Source organism: Agelaius tricolor, unplaced genomic scaffold (assembly GCF_023055355.1).
Source record: "Agelaius tricolor isolate 1412-34295 unplaced genomic scaffold, bAgeTri1.0.p SCAF_10, whole genome shotgun sequence".
In the NCBI taxonomy this organism is placed as follows: Eukaryota; Metazoa; Chordata; class Aves; order Passeriformes; family Icteridae; genus Agelaius; species Agelaius tricolor.
The window spans coordinates 2358469-2381985 of record NW_027269270.1 but is presented as its reverse complement, the minus strand read 5'-3'; the positions used below and the strand labels follow the sequence as shown (position 1 = coordinate 2381985).

Here is a 23517-nt window from a genome sequence, read left to right as displayed (position 1 = left end):
CATGTTTTAAGAAGGGGGAACAAGACAAAATCATTTAAATTACCCACTTAAGTTAATTAAATATCAGCTACCAAAGAAAAATAATTTTGTATTTTTTCAGTTGTCTTTTCAAATAGTTGTTTTATTAAATTATTTTGACATGCAAGATGTTTTTAATATCATTGTTGTCATTGAACAAGAAGCCTTCATCAGAACTGGAAAAATTAATTTGATCTTCCATTGGCAGGTTTGGCTTTTAATGGTAATGAGGTGGGTTTTTTGTTTTCAGTGAGATGATATTAACCCTCTCTGCTTAGGGGTTTTGGGGCTGTTCTGTAGAACTGGAGTTCCTAAATACAGTTGCACCATCAGCTGTGGAACTTCCTGGCCATACACATTTGCAGAAGGAGATGTTGAGTCTTTCCAGTGTTCATTTGTCACAGGAGGGCCTGAATTTGTGTCCTTTTCCAGGCAGGACAGAAATACAGGGAGAGTCAGTGCTCTAACAGGGCAGGTGAGCTGAAGCAGGGATGGAGAAGCCCAAGGGATGCAGTTTGCAGCTGGTGGAGGAACTGAGCAAGAATGTTAATCTGCAGGACCTGTGGGTAGGAGATGGAGTCTTTGAAGCACAGAGTTTCTTGCCCCTGTGTCTTTATTAGTATGGAGCAGTCATCTCCCCAGGCCTGAACTTGAAGCCAGATTGCAGCACCTACTGCATTTTTATTAATTGAACAGTCTGGCCTGGCTTTTTCTGAGCTCTGTTGTGCTGGGCAGTGGGCCTGGATCTGTGAGAAAAGAGAAAGCGATGTTATTTTTTCTTTTGACATTTTTCAGTATTGTGTTTGAGAAGACTTTTATGCTGCTAAGGTGTCACTGCACTGGGAAATAAAAATGTAAAAGTTTGAGAAAGAACTCTGTTACCTCGCAGATTTCTAGACAGAAAAGCTTGTTTTCTTATTAGATATGTTGTCAAGACTGAAGGAGGGAAACCCCTTCAGTGCTGCTATGCCAAGGAGGAGTAATCATTTAAGAGAACCCTCACAGGGGAGAGTTACTGTTAAATGTAATTTAAAGGAAGCAGGAGAAGGTTTCTCCTGAACTTAAAAATTCACACTGTGAATTTCTATCTCTAACAGGCTGTTAAACAGAAATATTCTTTTATATTACTATACCCATGCTGCTGCATAATGTTTCCCTCTACCAGAGTGCTTCCCTTAAAGCAGTTTACAGAGGAGAGCAGATTCTCCTGTGTGTTACGGACAGGGAAATGGAAACCAAAACTGCAGTCCACCAAAACCAAAAAACCAACCAGTCACTTGTCTGGAACTCCCCATTGATACCATGAGCAGAGTCAGATCTAGAAGTGGGGTTACCAAGGCTCAGACAGCAGGACTATCCTAGGGAGGAGTCCCAAGGCTGCCATGCCTGTGTGTGCTTGTGGTTGTGGCTGGAATTCTCCCCACCCTGTTGCTCAGGGCACAGCGAGGCTTGGCTCAGTGTGGCTCATGTGGATGTGCTCTCCCTTTCAGGTCATGGCTATCGGCCGCACGTTCGAGGAGAGCTTCCAAAAGGCCCTGAGGATGTGCCACCCCTCAGTGGATGGCTTTGTTTCACAGCTGCCTATGAATAAAGCCTGGCCAGCCACTGTGGATCTCCAGAAGGAGCTCTCTGAGCCATCCAGCACTCGGATATATGCAATAGCCAAGGTAACAAAAGATAGAAAGACCTTGACCTACTGTCTTGGTTTGAAAAGACAGGTGTCTGCTAAGAAAGGGAGGAGCTTCCCTTGAAATGGAAAATGTAAACCTCCTCCCTCTGAATTGTTATGATTTTGAACTTAAGGGGCTCTCAGGCAAAGATATGGGAATAGGAATAACAGTTTTTATTAGGAAAATAAAAATACAAATGCAATAGTACAAAAAAGAAAACAAACCATTGACAGAGTCAGAACATGCCCTGACCCCCTGTGTGTCAGGGTGGTGGCACAGTGCCATCCCATGGTGCCTCAGCCCTCCTGCAGTGCCAGCTGTGGTTCTGCTGGAGCAGGGATCCTGCACGAGGGGGAGTTTTCCTCTGAAGGTCCGGGGGTGCTGGAGATGGGCCTGGTGTCCCTCTGGGAATGCAGGGGAGAAGAAAGCTGCTCCTCTGGGAATGCAGTGGGCAAAGGCTGCTGTGGTGTTCCCAGGGTCAGATTGTATCCAGGTAGGAATGCTTGGCTCCTCCCCTGGGCGGAGCATCTCCCATGGGATGATGGAATTTGATCAGCCATGCAGGGACACTCAGTGGCCATGAACAGAAGAGATCTCCTGGAGGGAGGATGGGTGGTGGAAGAGATAAAGAAAACTGCCCCATGAACAGAAGAGACCTGCCCCACCTCTGACAGATGGCAAATAGAATACACACTCCCACTAACATCTTTCAGCCTAAGATACCTATATCCCTTGAATTTGAGCTACAAGATTGGGTCTCCTGAGGTGACAGAGGCTGAGTATTCTTCATTCCCTTGCTTCCCTCTGTCAAGCTCACTGGGACCACTTTGAGTAGGATTCTTGCTTTTGCTTTCTGCATCTTCCATGGTCAGGCAATGTGTTTGCCTTTTGGTGGTACAATTTGAGCCTGTGCTCACTGCATTCAGTATCAGGGGCATTCTGGTGTCCTGTTACTTTAGTTCATATCTGGGTGCTGGTGGGCACCTGGATCACTTTCCTCTTCTATGAGATTGAATTTGTCTGCTAAACATTGGCTAGCGTTCAGCCCTGATTTATATCAGTGTAAGTGCCAAAATAGGTCAGTTTATCAGATTAGAAAGGAATAAATGAAGATCCTTTTGAGAACTGAAACCAAGGATGATAAAGAATGGCAAACTGCAGTGTGTGAGAGCAGTCTCATTACAAGTCTTGTCTACTTGCAATGGTTGCATTGGTATGGGCTTGAAATGAAAAGAATTACATAACTGTATGTTAAATTTCACAGACAAGAAATCCCCTGTTCTTCTAAACCAGCTTAGCTTCCTGTAGCATTCTTTTGAGCCCTCTCCTGTCACACTGGTCAAATCACTTCAGCCTTGAACGTGCCTGTGTAACAGGGAGTGTTATTATAAGGGGACTTGGGTACAAGTTTATTTCTACTTTCATCTTCTCAGTGTTTGCCTGTGTATATCATGTGGTAAATGTGGGGTTAGTTACTTTAGAAGGTAGGTGCAATTTAACACTTTGGTTTTGCTGCAGGTCACATGTCCATCTGTCTATATCCTCTATGAAGAGAAGGGCACAGCTGTGTTTTACAGCTCCTGCTTGCCTGGATAGCTTGATTTTTTTTTTTTTTTTTTGAAGATTGCAAACCTTCCTGGCAGGGAATGCCCAATTGCTTTTTTATGCCCCAACTTTGTGTAGTGGAGTCTTTAAGACCTTTGTGCTCATGTGTGAGTACATCTCGTTACACCTCCACATGAGTGAGGAGCTGAGCCTGTGCTATGTTAGTTAAAAGGTTTTCACTAGCTGTTCCTCTTATAAATGGCCTGAAGAAAAATCAGAAAGTGTTTTATAAATGTGTGGCTTGTCCAGCTGTTCCCTCTTGTTTTTCAAGCTGGGAAGTGCATGTCTTCATCCTTCAGCAGCTGTGTTTGGTCTTTATTACAGCCTTTTTCTTGTGACTGAGAGAAAAATCTTACTTCTTGAGTCTCTGAGTGGTTCAGAGAGATTTTATGAAAGATTAAAATTAGACTCCTGTTAACCCAGGGCATCTGGGGAGATGAAGGTGAGCTTGGGTCCCACTGAACACTGGGTGTTCCCAGCTGCTGGTATTTTCACTGGGATCTGTTGGAAAAAGCAAGAAAAACTCTTTAGTCCTGCCTTTATAAAGAGTTGCCTCTGCCCAACACAAATTCATCCCCATTAATAACTGAGGCAAGCAGTACAAGTAAGAGGTGCTTCTGGCACCTGGGGCTGTCTGCATGGAAATCCCTTCCCAGCTCATTGACCTTTAAAAACCAACAGTAAGTCCCCATTAGCCATCAGCTCCATTTGAAACAGGATGGACCTTTGTTATATTTTACATGTTTTCTCCTCTCCTCCCCACTAGTCAGCCCTCCAAGGCTTTTTGCTTTTTTTACTTTTTCTCTCTCCTTTGCCTGTTGGATGATGACAACAGCAAGTGTTCAGGTGCAAGAAGAGGGAGTTCAGCTGCCATTCAGAGCTATTGCTGCTGTAATGGGGCTCCCTGTTGTCATGTAAAAGAAGGCACAGGAGAGAGGCTGACATAGATGAGACTTGTTCCTTGGCTAGAGTGGGAGCGCTGCAAGGATGGAACAGCCTGATGAGCAGGGATGCTCAGGTTGTGTCAGGTGTTTTCTGCTGCTCTTAACTTTATGTACAAGTGGCCTCAGAAGGCTTAGGCTGTGGAGTTGGTGCACGCTCTGTTTCACACCAGGGCCCTGGTCTCCAAACTGTCCACACTACAGATGTACAGTTTGCACTTGTGTTGCTGTCCACAGGCAGCTAAATATTCCTTTGGTGAGAAGCCAGGGTGGAACTGAAGCAACAAAGGTGCTGACCCTAGAGAAAGCATAGGCAGCTGAGCTGCCCTTCATTGCTTGGCCTGGAGGCCAGGCTTGCTCCATGGCTCCTGGTGGGAAGGCAGTCCTGTAAACCTCAGTCCCTGCTGGATGGGATGCTCTGGATGTTGAGCAGGGCTCCAAAGTCCCACTGTCCTGCTGGGTTTCTCCCCTCCTGCTTCCATGGTGTTTTGGCTGTACTCCTTCATGTTGGTTTGAAGAGAGGAAAGCCATTGGAGTTCAGGGCCTCCCTGAGCAAATTCTACACAGTTGCCTGGAAACCTGATTTGCCCTTGGAGTGTGGCGATAGGGAGCAAGAAATGTCTGCAAACTCACTCTTCTCTCCCAGTCTCCACTCTTGTCTCCCAGATTTATGCATCAGGGATGAAGATGATTAATTTTCTCTGCCCCTCCTCTGACAAATGAGTGGAAGGGATACATTATTTTTCAATTTCCTTTGAAGATCCCTGGGACTTTTTTAATAAAGTCCTAACCAGCTTAAGGATATATGGTCATGCTACCTGTGTGTGTATGTGTGACTCAGGGACCATTGACTGAGAATTGGAGATCCTGAAGATGTGCAAGTCTGCGTGTGTTTTGTAAAAATAGATGGACCTAAAAGGGAAAAAGATCTGCTCAGATACCACTAATGTGGCAATGTGACCTCAAGCACTAAAGAATCAGGATGGGAAGGACTCCTTACCACTTGCCTCATACCAATAGTGTACTGAAGACTTGGTATGTGCCTGGGTACTCTAAAGGAGCAAAGCATGTGTTTAGAGGCTTTCCCCACTGCTTGGGAGCAGAAAGGAAATCCCAGTGAGCAGTTGTTACCTCTCAGAACAAGAAGATAATTGCAAGAGCTGGCTGGAGTTCTTTAGGAAATGCAGAAGGTGGTGTCAGTATTTTGCAGAGAGATGCCACCCATCCCTTGTCCACTTCACTCCCTGAAGTGACCCATTTCTCTGAGCTGGCAAAAGGTCTCCCCATTGCTGAAGCCCGTGGTGATGGTGCCAATGTTGTGCCCAAGTTTTGTAACTTGGAGGAATAATGCTGGGGTGCAGTGGACCAAGCTTTTTCCTGGATTAATTCTGGAATTTTTTTCAATGGCATTGCTCTGGCTTTGTTCCAGGGATGCTGCCTTACAAGAAAACAATTAAACATGGTAAGAAATTAATGAACCTGATTACTTTAGCTCAGCAAAGATACCGTGCTGGCATTATCATTATGGTTGATTATAGTTGCTTTGTCAGGAGAGTTGTAACTGTACACTACTGGTGAGACCCAAGAAATTGCATTGATAGAAAATACATCATATTGAGGGCTCTCTGAGGTGCTGGGTTTTTTAATATTACAATGTTTTGTAACCCATTGTCTTATGTGAGTAATATCTCTGTGGGGGTTTTTTTTACCTCATAGCTGTAAATAATTGATTTTTAAAAAGCCCATCAATAACCCCAGCAAGAAAGAAGGGAGATTTGAATGGTCTTGGTCTTGGAAATTTGAATATCTTGAGGCAGAGTGAGAGAAGCTAGAGCTGTGCTGTAGCTGCAAGCATCACCCAGAACCTGACTTTGCCTTGCTTCAGAGGTAATGCAAGGCCACACACTTTGATTCAGCCCTGTATTTCAAGGCTATATCAAAATCTATGCTCCAAAGCAAAATGTTCCCTCACATCTGAGAATCCAGAGCTTCTTGTTTTACATTTGCAGTTAGGATGTTGGCAGTGGGTTTGAGATTTAGGCAACCTGAGAGGTAAGAGGTGCAGACGGAGGATTGGTCACTGCAGCCTGAATGTGGCTCCCTGTAGTTAGCTGAGCATGTTCTCAGTGGCCACCCAGCCTAGGTGCCATCAGCTTGTCTGGCTGCTGGCTCTGTGAAAAGCAAATTGCCTCTCTCACTGAAACAAAGGCCAGCTTTTGGAACCAGAGCACAGGGAGAAGTGGCTGGAGTCTTCCTGCCCTCCTCATGGGGCACAGTTTCCGTTGCTGCAGGAGACAGGAGGTAGATGAACATTTCATTTGTACAGCTTGATCTAATAACTTCTTTCTGCTAGCTGTTTTCAGACTAGATGTGTATTGTGCAGTGTGTTAAAGGAGCTGTTTGGTGCTGTCCTGTTTTTGGCAGGCCTTGGAGGATGAAGTCCCTGTGGATGTCATTCACCAGCTCACAGCCATTGACAAGTGGTTCCTGTACAAGATGCGCAGCATTGCCAACATGGAGAAGATCCTCAAGGAAGAGAACAGGTAAAAAAGCCTTGTACTAGGACACAACAATTCTCCTGGGAATCCTGCTCAGAAACCTATGGTAAGCACAGATGCAGTCTATGCTGAGAAGTTTATTCAAGTGCTTGGAATAAATGATGGTGTCTTAAAACTCAGTTCACTGTCTCGGTCAGCAGAAATTTTGGAGCACACTCTTTTTGGTAAAATAGCTCCTTGGATTATGGAAGTTTTGGTTTATTATGGAAAATCCTCAGTATCTCTGAGGCTAAGACTGGGAATGTGGATGGTCTGTGATGAGTAACTCATGTACCTAGGACAGAGTTACCTTTCAAACTCAACACTGAACTTGTCTGACTTACTGCACCTGAGGGTCACATACACTGCATTTTATTTCCAGCCTGGACTATTGATTTTTAAGCTTTTCTGCTTTGCTGTGATCATGCAGCATGTGTGAGTATTGCTTTTGTACCACTCTTTCAAACACTTATGGTTCCAGACCTATTTAAATATAAATCTTCTTCCTTCAAGAAAAATGACCATATAAAATCCAACAGGAAAGATAGCAGTAAATTGAAGAAGTGGGCTATATTTCAGATCAGACTCTTGCTGACTTGAGCTTTCCCTTCATGTTTTACGAGGCTGGGAGAGCCTCCTTGCTGAGTTATTGGCCGAGTGTTGTTGGCTTTTGTGCCTCGGGTACCCGTTGTGCTCACTGGTGTCACCACACGATGGCACTGGGAGCGCAGCGGAGGCAGCGAGCTCTGAGCCGCTCCTCGCTTCACCTGCGACATCTCTGCTTTTAATTGAGCAGCTCTTGCCTTCCCTTGCACCCGGAGCAAGCGGCATCTGGAGCCAAACAAAAATAAATGTGGAGAGAGAGGTGGAAGAAGAGGAATAACGTGATTATTTGCAGGAATCTGTTGTTCGGCTGCAGGAGTTTTTGTCCTCTAACATCTATGTCACATGGCATTTCTATCTGGCCTTTTAAACATGTGTGCAGCTCCTGAGGGGAAAAAACCAACATATCCACAATCAGTTTGTCACCGTTGGAGTGGCAAGCTCTGGAATGAAGCCCCAGAGGTTGGCTGCATCCTCAGCTGCTATAAATCCTCATTTATATATATTTTTATATATATATATTTATAGATATAGATAAATAATATATATATATGTATGTATGTATGTATATAAATCCTCCACAGAGGCTAATCTTCCTGAACCCTCCTATATCCCTGAGCTTGCTTTCCCTTTCTCTGCCATGGGTGGCAGGTGATTGCATGACCAGTGAGCAGTAGGTGCTACCACCCTACCCTTTTTTCATCCTTGTGGTGCCCAGGCAGCACAGGCAGCCTTCTACAGAGAGCCCTTGGACAGTATCCAGCCTTGCATTTTTATCAGACACGAGCAATGTTGTGTCCCTTGGAAGTGGATTCTTGCAATTCAAATCAGATTGTGGGTGGTATCATGGAGTCACAGAATGGTTTGGGTTGGAAGGGTCCTTAAAGATCATCTAGTTCTAACACCTTCCACTACAGCAGGTTGCTCCAAGCCATGTGCAGCCTGGCCTTGGACACTTCCAGGGATCCAGGGGCAGCCACAGCTTCTCTGGGCAACAATGCCAGGGCCTCCCCACCCTCACAGGGAAGAATTTTTTTTGTAATAGCTAATCTAAATCTTCTCTCTGGCAGTGTGAACCTGTTCCCCCTCATCCTGTTGATGCCTTTTTTGCCCTAAAACCACGAGCCAGACATAGTTAGGGTGATAAAAGGGGTTATCTTTATAAGGATCCTTAGGTGCACAATTTCCCAGGTGGAAAACACCAAAGATGCACATGTAGCATAACGTATATACAATTTTTATAGGTTTTGCAAATTAGCATATCTGACAAGAATCCCCAATTAGAGACATAAGTGGTAAGGTTATTCCCCCTGGTTCAATTCTCTTTGAATTCTCCCTCTTTTAGATAGGAACTAAACTTTGTTGATGAAAATGTCTCAGCAATAGTTTCAACTGTGGCTTTGCAGAGAATCTAACCTTGGCCACACAGCTTGGAGCTGCTGGGGAATTTATTTTGTCTTACTGTCTAATAGAGTAGGTAAAACACTAGCTACAAATACTATGATAGGCTACAGAGCTACAAATAAATATATGAAGAATATAGATAATATATAAAAGAAAAAAAGGCAAAAATCAATTTGGCATTACTGTCATTCCATGCTCTTTAAAATAGTCTCTATCTTTCTTGTTGGCTCCCTTCAGGTGTTGGAAGGCTGCAGTTAGGTCACCCTGAATCCTTCTTTCTTCCAGGCTCAACATATAAATTATCTTACCCTCATTCACTTACCAGTGCAGATTTTCACTCCACTATCAGTGCAGATTTTCACTGCTCAAGAATTGCTCACACTTTTGCAGGAAACCTGTCTTTCCTCCCAGCCAGCACAGGAGGGAGGGGATGGGCTGTCCAGCTGCATTACATTGAAGGCACAAAGGCAAAGAGCCAGGGAAGAACACTTGGGACTTGAACTAAGAGGCCAGTCCAGTGAGGCACATCAGGAACAGATCTCTGCCATAGCCAGGGGAAAGCTAATTGAGTGATGCAGATGAGACTTGGCACACATGTGCTCTTCCTGCAGCCAGCTGTTTCCAGTCCCCAGCATGCCTGGCATGAGTTCTACCTGTGCTACAGAATAATTTCCAACAGAAAAGAATGAGGGGTGATGCCATCAGTGCTTTAAATCTTTCTGTTAGGGTACAGTTCCCAGAAGCAGAATGCCCTGTTCCTGGGCGTTGCTGCTGGTTACAGGCTGTTTGGATGGATCCACCCCTTCCTGTCTCTGTGTTGGCTTGGGCACTCTTTGCAGAGAGGTTTTGGATGCAGTTGGAGTAACAAAAGTCTTGATTTGGTCCCTGCAGAGCTGTTGAAGAGACTGGTAACAAGGAGCTGGTCTCTGCCAAGAGGAAATTAAGAGCTAGGACAAGTGGGGGTGAGACACACAGATGGGGAAGGGGGATCAGAGGCAGGGGGAGGCCTTTGAGAGCAGTTCAGGAAGCAGCTCTCACACACCACATGCTGCCTTGCATCCTTGCCATATGCAGGGATTCAGAGGTGAGCAGAAAGCCTCACTGATCCATGCAATGGATCTGCTTACCACCTGTGAGAGGCTCTGTGGGATAATGCAGTGCTGAGGGAAAAACTTCTGCCCTGTAAATGTTTGTAAACATAAATTGGGGCAAATAAATTGTCTCTGTGGTCTAGAGGCAAGGACAGCCATTTACAGGCACAGTAGGGACTGGGACAGGCACCCTCTGCCCCATTTACTTTTGTCCCATTGAACTTTTTTCTAAAGAAGATTGGGCCTGGTGCTGGGTGGGACTGTATAGCTCTGTCATGCTGCAGCAGTGGTTCCATTTCTGCCTCTGGGCCCTCTAGGATGGAGAAAGAGTTGTTTCAGATATGTGATGTGGCTGCAGGAAAGCAAATGGCCTGAGTTGAACTGGGAAAAGAAAGCCATTTTGAGTGTACTTGTGAGAATAACAAGTAATATCACAGACGTGTCAAACATGTGCCTCTGCTGGTTTCCTGTGACCTTACATATTTTTTATTTTGGAATCTTACATTTGAGGGGGTTATTGTTGTTGTTTTAACTTCAGCCTTCCCCACCATGCGCATAAACAAATAAACCCACTTGTGCACACTCACATGGAAGGAGCAAGCACCATGCCATGCTGTCAGTGCATTACAGGTGATGCTGTATGAAGCAGTGGCAGTGCAGTAGGATCTGCTATTATCTGGGAAGTATTTCCCTAGATTTGGCCTTGCCAGTCCTGTGAATGAAAATGGCAAAAAGGGCCTGGAGAGACCCCACTGGCTTTTCATCACACTGAGAGCTCATGAAGGAGGTGGGAGTTTGGACAGACCATGCTCAGCTGTCTGAGGCAGCAAGGAGTGAGATGTCACTTTTAGGCCATGGTTATGGACCCAGTCCTGAGCAAGTCAGATTTGAAGGAGGGTCCAGTGATACCAAGCATCCCCAGGAGGACAGCTGAAACCCAGGCTTAGAAATAACATCTAAGGCATACTGGACTAGGCAAAGAAAACCCTCTTTTGGAATCTACGTCTATTCTTTGACTGTTTGTAGTGAAGATTTGTTTGCATGAAGCCATGATTATTTTTATTTGTTCCTCACTTTGGGATCCTTGAAAACAGTGGCTGTGTGCAAGGAGAATGTGCAAACAACATGATTAAATAGAGGTAAAGAGGTAGGCAGCCATGGTGAAATCATCACTTAGGCCCAAGTGACATGGGGACAAAAGCCTTGTTGAAAATCAATAGGACTTGTACTCCTAAGTCATTTAGGTATCTCTGTAGCAATGGAACCTGCAATTAATTGTATTTGCCATCACTTCAGAGCTCCTAGAGATGGGGGAAAAGTAGAGGTAGTGGAGTCACATTCACTGCTGGAGAACATCCAAGTAAAACCCAGGAAAGCCATCTTGCAGCAGACAGAAGTGTGAGAATATTGCCTAAAGAGGAACATTTCAATATTGATTAAAGGCTGTAAAGTAGAATTCAACTGAGGAAAGAGGAGCATTGTAAACCACCATTGTGAAGAGCAAAGCACAGAGATGGTGAGCTTGCCCAAAGTCTCAAAGACAGTCTGGCTGTGCAGTGACTTGAACTCTGTCACCTAAAATCTCAACTCTTCAAATTAACCTTAATGGAAACAGCAAATCACCTTTTTGGCAGATACTGAACTAGCCAACCTGCTAACAGGGGGAAATTATGGCACTAATCATATTTTGATAATTTTATGCTTTGGAGCTTTGCTTTGGAGGAAGATATGTCCTTGCTCTGTGGGTGTTGTGAGAAAACACCTCCTGGCCTGTTGTGTGCTTGAAAGGAGTAGATGGAGTCCTGACTATCGCTAACCCAAAAAGACTTGAGTTAATAAAGGGGAAAGACAGAAGTGGGAGGGTGCAGACCCACTTTAGCTCAGCATTTGTAGCTGGGTGCTCTGCTCAGTTACCCATGGGAGAATTGTTTATTGCAAAGGCCTTTTAGGAGCCCATGTCCCTGATGGGGTACCTGCAAGGTGTGCTTTGAAAGCTATTTGTTGGAAGCATGACTGTGGTGGAGTAGGCACAGAAATTACAGGTGCTGGAATGAGCACCCTGCACCTGCAGGTGAGCTGGGAAGCACTGCAGGGAGGGAAACTCAGGCCATCAGTAACCTGGGCTCTTCAACAGGGTCTTCTGCATCCCCACTTTTCTCAGCAGCAGTTTCTGCTGACCCATGTGCTTTGGGGACAGGTCAGTGTGGCACACAGGACTTGTGTGGGCATCAAGCAGAGCAGGTGCAGTGATTGGAAATGAGGCAGTGCTGGTTTATGCAGTTTGAGGAGTTGCCACTGACATGTTTGTAGTGCTCCTCTCTAGCTAACTGGAACGATTACTTTTGTCTTCTTTGTCAACTCTAGGGCAGGAAGGACTTGGGAACAAGTTCAGAATGCAGTACATGAGGATAATAAAATACAAGCAGCTATTCAGCACTGCTGTTTGTGCTTTGTGTGGATCTAACATAAGATACTTTCTATTTGTCTCGTAGAGCCACTGGTAATAACTTCACAGCTGTATTTTCTTCCAAAACATCTGAACACTTGTGAAAATGCAATATGTATGTATTCCTTGATGCAGGGGATATCCAGGCATTGCCTTAAAAAGCCATTGGGGAGCCTCTGTAACCAGTATGTGCAATGCTAGGAGCAGGGCAGTCTGTACTGTGGCATCCCAGCAAAGACCTCAAAGCTCCCTTTTACCAGGGATGGAAAATAGGCTTTCAGGAAACATCTACAACCCATTTCTTGGCTGTGTTTTGGTGCAAGCTGCTGCTTTAGCTCACTTAATCTTGTGAGTGAGTCATTCAGGTCTTAGGGCACAGTGTGAGGCTCATGTTACTTAAATCAAGATGTCCACAATGAGATTTATTAGCTCAGGGACCAGGATGTTAAAGGTGCAGAGAGCTGGAGTGACAATTGCTCTGTGAGTGAGATTTGTTGGTTTGCAGCTCCTGCTTCCTTAAACACTCCTTTGACATCTTTTTGTAAGCCATCTCATGAGTTTTGTAGGAGGGGAAAACTGGTAACAATCTGTCTCCTTAAGAAGAGAAGCAGGGAGAGAATTTATATTGTGATCTCATTATTTTAATTGTAACATGTTCAAAATCTTGTAAAACATGAGAAGTAATCAAGGAAACCACTAGGATCCTTGAAGCAGAGCAGGACAGTGAGGAAATGAGAAAGAATATGCTTTTGTACATAACTCAGCCTGAAATTCAGCAGGTTTTTGAAACCTTCAGGCCTATGACTACTGAGAAAGGAAGAGCTCTCTCAGGACTGGGTATGATGCACTTTGGTCTGCTCTGCTTGCTATGGCAAAATTGGGCTTAAAGTGTAGTCTGGGCTTAAATCACTTCAAATTTGGGAGGAGCTGAGTGCAAGACCTGTGGGCTGAGCTGCTCACCTTTGCAGCTCCTCTGTGCATATCCAAGCCACATTTGTAGCTCCTGAGATGAGGCAGGGAGGAGCCTGTGAGCTTACAGGGCTCATGGTTAACTGGGACACAGCTCACAGAAGTCATACCCCAAATGCTCCCAGCTCAGGCTGTGGCTCTCAGCTCACAAAATATTCCTTATCCTTTTGATCCATACCCATTTACATGGGCCTAAATAACGTGTGGATGGGCATAAACTTGACAATATACCTGAAAAGACTTAGAGGCTGATTTGGGAGACAAAAAGAGTGTTTCTTCTGCTGGCATCTTTATTAGTGGGTCAGGTGAAAGCTGGTCAAGTGGAAGAGAGGGCTCTGCTGAAGTGAGCAGGGTCTCCTGACAATTTCAGTGCTGTCATTGTTCCTCCAGTCAGTTAATAGATTTCTCCAGGTTCTCTGTGCCAGGTGAAAATTTCCTCATTAAGCAGAATTTATTCCATTTTCTCTTATTGTTTGTTGTCAAAGAAGTGAGTGGATGGAATTCCAAAGATGACAGGGTGGAATTTTCAATTAAAATCAACTACAAATCAACACTGGAGGCTGAAACAGTCACAAGCAAGATTGGGGAAAAGCTTATTTTGTTTATAAACTGTAAAATGAGCAGAGGCCTACAGCTTTCTGAGGAGGTGAACAACCATTTAATAATCATGGCAATGCACAAAAGTCTAATTGTCTGGATTTGAAGCTCTAAAACTCCTGTCTGTTATTTTGTAAAGGCAAATGTTAGGAAGAGGAGCATTATAGAAGTCTGAAATCACGGTCACTTCGTCTTCCCTCATTTCAGAATTGATTCTAAGCCTGTGAGGGGGTTTAATCTTTGGAAGACTTTTTGCTCTGTGTAGGAAAAGGGAGTGATGCTCCAGGGCAAAGTGGGAGGTAGTGATGTAAGACTGGGTCATGTGATTTGGTGTATCCAGGACTGAGAATTTTTGTCTTGTCTTTTAGTGCTGGATTTCTGGTGAGCTTGAAGGGTTATTTGCTGTCCAGTATTCAAAGAGATCAGCCTGATTCTGCTCTTGCTGGCTTTAGTGTCTCTGCCTTGTCTAAAGGGCTGTCTCTGAGCAAAGGGGGAATTGCTCCTTAAAAATTGTCACCCCTTAACCTCTGCATGTCTGTTTTGCTATCTGCAAGATAAGCATCACCCTACCATAGTGTTTGCATGTTTCTTTATATTATTTCCATGAAAGTTGAGACAGAAATGCTAAAAATTACCATGATTAGTAAATGGAAGTTATTCAGTTATGAAAATGTGTGTCCAGCACATTTGTAGAGAGGCAGCCTGATTTCCATAGCAGTGCTGAGGATTTGCAATTCTCTGATTCAGTTCCCATTAAACATGATTGACCAATTCTGCTGGTTTCTTCTATCATGCTTTAGGAGCAGCAGAAGAAAAAGCACATGGAAAAAAATGCATGGTTCCATTTCCCCTCTAGGAACTTGTCTTTTCTCTTTTGCATGCTAGTTTTCCTGTAAAAAACTAGTTACCTTTCTGCATGGATTAGTGAGTGGCCTAACCTAATTTAAGCTGCTAGCCCAAGGCAAATGAATCACGGTGCAAAATAATCACTGCTTTTGTTCTACCCTCCCAGCTGGGAGGGAGGGTGACAGTGAATGATATTCTTATAATGAGATACAAGAAATGGAATGAAAACAAGCTGCAAATGAAGGCAATTTGCTGTCTCTGACAGTAATCAAATGACAGCCAGCTATGTGTGTTCCTGAGGCAGAAGGGAGGGAGGGCAAAGGAGTAAACTGCTCAGAAAGAGGCTCATTTTCTTGGGGTCATCAGGTCTACTCACTCATTCTAAGGAGGCTGGGTCCTTAATAGCCAGTGACTGCTAGCATCAGTTTTGACAGAGAATTGGTGGAGTTTGCTGTGTTTGCTTCTGTAAAAGGCACATCTGTGCCCTCAGTTCTGGTGTTCATGATTTGTGCAGGAAGTTCTGCCTCTGAGCTGAGATCAGCAAGCAGAATGGGCTGAGGAGAAGTGGAGTAGTTTCTGGTAGAAGTATTGGAGCATGGAAACTGTTTTTAATACAGTGGGGTGTCACAAAGTGGATTTCACTTTGGGCAATCCAAACCTGGGAAGCTCAGCCTGCTGGATTAGGCAGGACTTTTTCACTGAATCATAGAATGGTTTGGGTTGAAAGAGATCTTAAAGCTCATCTCATTCCACCCTCTGCCATGGGCAGGGACACTTCCCACCTGCCCAGGTTGCTCTGAGCCCCATCCATCCTTCTCTTGAACACTTCCAGGAGCGGGGCAGCCACAATTTCCCTTCTGACCCTAAGGAAGAGGAGGCTTTGCTGGGGTAAGAACAGTGATGTGGTGCAGGTTGTAGAGGAGATCCAGGGTGCAGATGGTGCTCTTGCCTGGAGTCCCCTGAGGGCAGAGCAAGCTGTTTGTGGGGCTAAGCTGGGCACTGTGTAGAGGAGAGGAATTACTGTAAATGCTTCTTTCCTGCAAATGTTCACCAGCTTTCCCTTTCTCCTGTGCTGGTTGCAGGAAGGTGGAGTGCTCTCTTTGCATACTCCAGGGCAAGGAGAGAGGTGGCATTGGGAAAATGGACAAATCCTATCCATCCAGGGATCTGAACCCAAGAGTTTCTGGTTCCCAGTGCTGCTCTCAGAACAGCTGGTTTGACACTTGTGTGACTCTCTTCTGTTTCACACTAGCCTGACTTTACTGAGGGAAGCAGAGCTGCTCCATGCCTAAGCCAGAGTGGAAAATCCAGTCCAATGACTTTTTTTCATGCTTCAGCTTCCTGACATGTTCCAATAAAATGGTCTTACCAGTCTTCTCCCACACAAATAAAATAATGGTATTTATTTTAAAATACTGTCGAGCAAAGGACATCATTCAAAAACTCTGATTTAGGAAAATTGCTTGTTTGTTAATCATTCCATTTTCCTTATTCAGAACTTACTTGCTTGTAAGATATTGATTTATTGGGCAGGCAAGAATGCTCTTGTCATGAAGGTGTAAAGAAGTAGTACTGATAAAAATACAGGGTTTTTTATGTTTTTGCAAAAGCTAAGCTTAGAAAAGGTAGCTTAGAAAGAGAGGGAGGCAGAAACTATAAGGGTGGAGTCAAAACAAAGTGGGATGAAGAGTAGAAGAGAAAAGAGTAGAGTAAATGAAGAGGGAATGGAGAAGATGAAAAAAATGAAGAGCAAAATGGACTGGTAAATGTTGATTTCAGAAATGGCAGGGGGAAGCAATGTGTTTCAAATAAACAGCAAAACCAGGACTTCTGAAAAGCAAAACCGTATGGAAGAACAAAAAGAACAAAAAAACCAAAAATGTATGGAAGTATTGAGAGACCCTGGTTGTAAATATGAAATCAAAAAGGTACCCCTGCTTTACCTGGTCAATGCCCTCTCCATTTGCCTAATGCAAGAAGCAACACTAAGATATGGAAAAGGGTTTATTGAGACTGTTACAAGAAAAAAACCTACCTTGTGTGTGAGCATCCAAAGGGTATTTCTGCTGCCCATGTCTGAGGTGAGATGCTTTTTGGCCATTTCAGAAGGTAGGCACAACATCTTCAACAACAGAAAAAAAATTTGGGATAAATTGTGTTTCCCAGCTCAGCACCATGGTCACAGGGTCAGGGCACAGTTGTGCCTCTGAATGGCTCCATCCCATCCCAGAGCTTCAGGAATTTCATGCCTTTGAGTGGAGTGGGCAGCTGCAATGAGAGGCAGGAGGTGGAAGCACATACATAATGATTGGTCCAGCCCAGTCTGGTCAGGCCCAGGTTTAAAATTTAGACTAAGAGGATGTGAGGGAGATATTAAGTTAAGGTTTGGGCACTGATTCCTGTCTCAAAAATGCAGGGAAAGTAAATGTTTTACTTCCTACTGCTTGCAGTCTGCCTGCAGACTTTACCACAGAGGTGTTTGTGTGGGGCACCAAGGGTAAAAAAGATGTTTTATGTTGGGTCTTCTTACTTTTCTTGCCTTCACATGCATGATCCTATGGCAACTTTATGCAGTGTAGAGACAAAAGCTGTTATGTATCTTCTAGTTATTGCTGTAAAGCCTCATTTTCTTATTTAATCCCAGCAAAACAATTCCAGAGGAGACACTGAGGAGAGCCAAGCAGATGGGGTTCTCTGACAAGCAGATTGGGAAGTGCCTGAGGCTGACTGAAGTCCAGTGCCGTGAGCTGAGGCTGAGGAAGGATATAGTGCCCTGGGTGAAACAGGTATGTGAGCAACATCACTGGCCCTGCTGGGGCTTCCAAGAGTGCCAGGAGACCTCTCTGTCTTTAGAAACCCCTGGTTCTGTTAACATCCTCAGGAGTTCAGGTGTTGATGTGAGGAGAGCACAGTTCACCCATGTAGCTGCTCCTTCTGCACTGCAGGCATCAGTGTAATGCCATGAACATTCCCAAGGAGGCACTCAGAATATTCTTGTTCAAATTCTTTGTGGCTGAGGGGGAAATACATGTGGCTTCAGGAAAAGGCTGAAAATGCTGGCCCACCATGGCAGGACCATGGAGAGCATATCTCTTCTCTCTTGGTAGTAAATTTTTACAGGCTAATACTTTATTTGAAGTGTGCTATTGTTATGGGTTCATTTGCTATTCATTGTGATAGCATGAGCCTAATGAGCTCATCTGGTATTCATGGCAGTGTCACTAGGTGCTGGCTGCTGCATTTAAGGTATGTTGGTATTAAACTGTCACCAGCTGGTTTTCTGTCCTTAAAGATGGTAAAAAAAAAAAACAAACCCAAACTACTGAACGTTTCTGAAAGAGTTCATTTGTATCCTCAGGCCCAGTTCGAGGTGCCAAGTCTTTTTCTGTTCTCCAGCTGCTGTTTTTCTTCTGTGGCTCACCTGGCCACAGAAACTGCCTGGTCTTACACTGTGTTCTTTCTGCTGCATATGGCACTGCAGTGCTGGATTGATTTTTGTGCCAAGGTTCACTTAATAAGGTCATTCTACTTGTGCCTGCCTGTGTGCCTTCAAAGCATATGGAGCCATGAAGTACAAGTCACAGTATTAGCAACAGTAATGAGCAGCAGACACCTGGTGCTAATGATGTAAGGTCACATTCTCCATGATTCACAAGGCTTTGGACAGGCAGTGGGGATTCCTGGAACTGCTTGAAGTTTGGATAGATTTTTAAATGGTATAGCACATAAAAATTCATGTCAAGACTGCTTTCATATTTTTCCCTGTTCAGTATTCTCTGTAGAAATGTTTCAGATGTTCATTCAGGAAACTTCAGCAGTTGCTGGTGACCCAGATGGACTGGGTACCAAGTATAACATGCCATGAGTAGTTGACACAAATAGTTTGTGAACTGCCTCATGGGCAAAATATTCTTCTGGGTTCTCTTGTGACTAATTACATAAGAAATTGTTGATAAATATATATAAAAGGTGGCTTAAAATCACTCTTGCTTTGTGTACCATTTAATTAGTCTACATATACATTTAAAGTATACATATGCACATAAAGCGTGGTTTAAAATCACTCTTGCTTTGTGTACCATTTAATTATCAAAGCATGAGTTATATTGTAACATAAACACACAGTAATTGTGCTGCTGCTCCACAAGATTTCCAAGTGACATTGTGTGTGTGTTTGTACTTGGTGTGGGAGTCAGATGGGGTCAAGAGTAGTCTGAAGATTCCAGACAGTCTAGTTATAAAGGGCAGAAAACCTGGTGGAATCTTTGTAATCTGCTGCACAAACTAAAGAATGAGGGCCTTGGCAAGCAGGGGAGAGTTCCTGGGCTGTGTAGGTGTTTCAACCAGGAGGTGCAGAGCTAAAACTGCAGCTTAGAAAGAGAAGGTTGTGTTGAGTGAACTGTAGGGCTGGGGCAAGGCAGAGCACAGGCTGTGTTAACAGCACAGGACAGTTCAGGTCAACTCCTTTTGAGGAAAGATATGATGGGAAAATAATAGGAGTGAAACAGCAGTAGGAAGGGAAAGAGGCAAAAGAAAAGGACCCAAAAATCTGCATTTAGGAAAGATCTTGCACTGGCCAAATCACAATCCCCCTTTGTTTCCTGTACAGATTGACACCCTGGCAGCAGAGTACCCAGCAGTGACTAATTACCTCTATGTCACCTACAATGGGCAGGTAGGCACCCTCAGAAACAACAGCCTCATTGCTGTCTGCTCTGATCTTCTTTCCCTATTCCATGTTATTTCTGGAAATCTTGCAGATGCCTCGGTCTCCATAGCAATTCTTTTGGATGGTTTTACATAAAATCCCCTTCCAGCAGGCCTGGAACTTTCTCTGGCTCCAATCCTGATCCAGTGCATTTACTGTTAATGCCACTGTGTTGTTAAGAGCCTGTTATTTATCACCTGTACATGCACAGGTAGGTGCTGGGAATGCAGAAGTCCTATTTCCCTCATCTCATCCTAACATTATTTTTATATGAAGCTTCTCAGGTCCTTAGGCAGCTTCAATACCCATGTTAGAGGTGCTGTTTGTCTTCTGGTCTGGGTGCAGCACTACTAATTCCAGGAGAGATGCACTTGATTTACACTGCAGTAAGCAAGATGAGACTGGAGCCCTGAAGGATCAGATTGCTGGATTTGGGCTGAACCCCAGAAACTGTTTATTCTGAAAAGCACAGAGTTAGGTGCTGTGGAGTACAGATCCTAATGACTCTTTTGTCTCCCTCCCCAGGAACATGATGTAAAATTTGATGACTGTGGAGTGATGGTGTTGGGCTGTGGACCATACCACATAGGTAAATCTTCCTTACAACTCCTCTGTTCTCCTTGTCCCCTCAAGCCTTCTTCAGATATTTTTGTGGTTCCTTTGTTCCTCTTTTCATATGGTGAAAAAAACCTCCAGAGCACAGTGCACAGGACAGCAATTCCTAACAGAAGGTTTGTATTTTATACTTGGAGATTTCATTTCACACCCTGAAAAAAGCAGGAGAATTTTATTACTTTTCACTTGGTACTTAATTGTGATTTCCACAAAATTTTACAGAATTTTTAAAATCTCACTTCTTCACCTGTTGAGGTCTTGAGAAGCTCCTACCTTGTATAGAAGCTTGTTGCTCCCAAACCTATCTTATATGTTTACTGCCAGCTCATGATGATATTGTCACTATGCATTTTACGGCTGTAAGTGTAGGTGACTCTGAAAATATTTTGATATCTTCAGCTGCTTTTGTGTGAGCAATTCTCTGTATGTTGTTTTTTCTTCCAACCCACTCAGATCATTATACAGAGTAACAGTTTCCTCGTGGCTGTGAGTATTGGGTAGACAGACTCCTGAATTCTCTATGTGATGACTTTCACTTTTTCTTTCCATGGATCTCTCCAAATAGCTTGCAATTGTTGACAAGGAAAAAATTGCTTGTTATTCAGAAATATTTCTGCTCTGCATCTCCCAGAACTGGTGATGGGTTATGAAAGCTGGAATTGAAAACTCCATCCATTTGCTTGGCTTGGATTGGAGAGGTCACATGCTGCACTCCTGTTGCTGTTTGTAGGACGTGTCTTTTTGAACTCCTTTTCCAGCATGAATGTTGAGATGACTGAAATCAGGAGCAACACTCCATGATTAGGCTTATTTTTTGTGAATGATTCTGCTGTTCAGCAGGCTGGGTGGCATGGCTACAAAAAAAAATGAAAAGGATGGCAGTGGTATTTCACAAGTTAATAGAATGTAAGTGAATACATTTTGCACTGCTCACCTCAAGCTCCTCATTGCTTAGAATAGACATGCAGGTCTGTTCTTGGTCTCATCTGCTCTGCAGCTTTGATTAGATCCATCAAGACCATCTTTGGAAGAAGTTGTAGCTAAATAAAGACTGCTAGAGGAAACCATTACTTGTAGCTGTAAAGTATTTCCTAGATGCAATAGCCAAGTTGCTTTTTTGGATTTTTTTCACTTTTTTTATCCTTTGAAGGCAAGTAAGTGTGGCAGTGTTCACAGGGGTCCCAGGACGAGGGAAGAGATGAGAATCTTGACTCCATGTTTCAGAAGGCTGATTTATTATTTTATGATATACATTATATCATTAAAAGAAAATGGTATATTAAAACTATACTAAAAGAGTAGAAGAAAGGATTTCATCAGAAGGCTTGAAAGGAATAGAAAGGAATGGAATAACAAAAGCTTATGACTCTCAGAGAGTCTGAGACAGCTGGACTGCGGTTGGCCATTAATTAAAAACAGCCAACATGGACCAATCACAGATCCACAGCAGCAGATAATCATTGCTTTTCTTTTTCTCTGAGGCTTCTCAGCTTCTCAGGAGAAAAATCCTGGCAAAAGGATTTTTCATAAAATGTCATGGTGACAAGTAAACAGTGTGCTTTACCTTTATGCTTTCAGTATTGTAATCAGAATTCAGTGGGATCAACTCAATGTTCTCTTCCAGGTTAGAAGAGGCTAAATTATTTGGAATGCAGATATTGATGTAGCAGTTGTGTCCTGAGGAGCAGTGTCTGGTTATGTTACAGCAGTCATTACTAGTATTACTATTTATTTTCTGTCTCCCTTCTTCCAATGTTTGGGTATGATCATTACTGGCTGTGCCTGGAATACACTTAACAGCTGTTCAGCTCTTTTCCCAGGTTGTCTCTGAAGCAGTCAGATGAGGGCTCCAGATGACCATTGTGTTCCTCAGCTGAGGTTTCTTATACCTATAAAAATACCTGTGTAATGGAAGTGGAATACAAAATCTGAATGAGCATCTGGTGTCCTGTCTTGGAAACATCCAGGTTCAGATTTGATTTTCCTCTTTTTTCTGTGGAGTTTAACTGAAGGCATGTTTTGAGGTTCTTGTTTGACTGAAGTGAGGAAACAACTCATGTGCCTGTCAGAGAGTGACCTGTGCCAGCCATCAGTTTGTGACTAGGTGGTGGGGGCAGCAATTAAGCACAGACTGAATTTCTAACATATCTTGTCACACAATTAAATATAAAAGTAATATCAGTAGTTATCAATCATGTAATAAATGAATGCAGCATGATGAGGCCAAGGTTTTCTTGTAGACTGTAAGCACAACCATTTAATGATGTTCTTTATGCATCATTCTCTATTTGTGGTACCTGTTTTAGATGTTTGAGCACAGAAATGTGTGGGGTAGTAGCTGTTTGCAGAAGTCTTGAATCAAGTGTTCCCTGGAGCCTGCAGCACTGCCCAAGTCCTGAGAGCTGCAGCTTGCCCAAGGCCAGGCACCAAGTCCTGGTGCTCACCCAGGCCCCCTCTGTGCCTCTTTCCTTTCAAGATGGTCACAGTGCCCACTCAGGGTTTGGGACAGCAGGATGGTCACAGACCATCTTTTCCTTTCAAGATGGTCACTCGGGGTTTGGGACAGTAGGATGTGCTTGTCCCACAGTGTTGCCACAGTCACTGTAGCCTTTAAAGCAAGATCCAGGGATCACAGAGTGGCTGTGGAAGTGTTGTTCTTCTCATCTGCCTTACCTGGAGTCACTGTACAGGAATGTCAAACCCACTGAGATGTAATTCTTTTCTTGTTGGTTTAGCTCTTCTGGAAGGGTAAAAACCACCTCAGTCCTCTGTTCTTCACACATGCTTTGTGTTTCATGGAATAAGCAGTTCTGTGTGATAATAACAGGAGCTCAGTTTATCCCACTGGTCCCTTTGTCGTGGAGTGCGTAGGTTGGGAAGCAGCAGTGATTGGATGGAAAGCAAGAGCACACTGAAGTGCTTATGAGCACAGGATGACAGACATGTTGGAGAGGTCTGTCACTCCTGAGCAGCTGAGCCAACTTACCTGTTGTGCTTGGAGCTTCACGTTTTGTGGATGATTAATTTCCACGGGAGGACAATTACATTTCTGACTCTGAGCTGACAGGAGGCATTGCTGGCTTATTTTTTTTTTCTTCTTTAAGCTGGAGTGCTGAGAATATCTATTTATGTTTTCTTCTCTGCATCCTTCTTTTCCTTGCCCCCTTTTCTGTCTCCTGGCAGGCAGCAGTGTGGAGTTTGATTGGTGTGCTGTCTCCAGTATCCGCACGCTGCGTCAGCTTGGCAACAAGACCGTGGTCGTGAATTGCAACCCAGAGACAGTGAGCACGGATTTTGATGAGTGTGACAGACTGTACTTTGAGGAGTTGTCACTGGAAAGGATCCTGGACATCTACCAAAATGAGGTAAAGAAAAGAAGAAGCACTATAAAAAGCCATGAAGCAACCCAAACTTTTCAAAATTCCTGTCACTAGCTTGCGAAGCAGCTGGGGGTGAGGGGAGAGAGC

General features: G+C 43.9%; 1 protein-coding gene across 1 annotated transcript in view; it reads left to right on the top strand.

Annotated features, from left to right (window-relative positions):
• CPS1 (carbamoyl-phosphate synthase 1) overlaps nt 1–23517 on the top strand; it is a 92039-nt gene that overhangs the window by 37839 nt on the left and 30683 nt on the right. Inside the window, exons 20-25 of the mRNA XM_071434339.1 lie at nt 1509–1685; nt 6659–6777; nt 17372–17513; nt 19337–19402; nt 19961–20024; nt 23234–23415. Of these exons, the coding sequence (XP_071290440.1) occupies nt 1509–1685; nt 6659–6777; nt 17372–17513; nt 19337–19402; nt 19961–20024; nt 23234–23415 (750 nt within the window). The remainder of the gene's footprint in view (nt 1–1508; nt 1686–6658; nt 6778–17371; nt 17514–19336; nt 19403–19960; nt 20025–23233; nt 23416–23517) is intronic.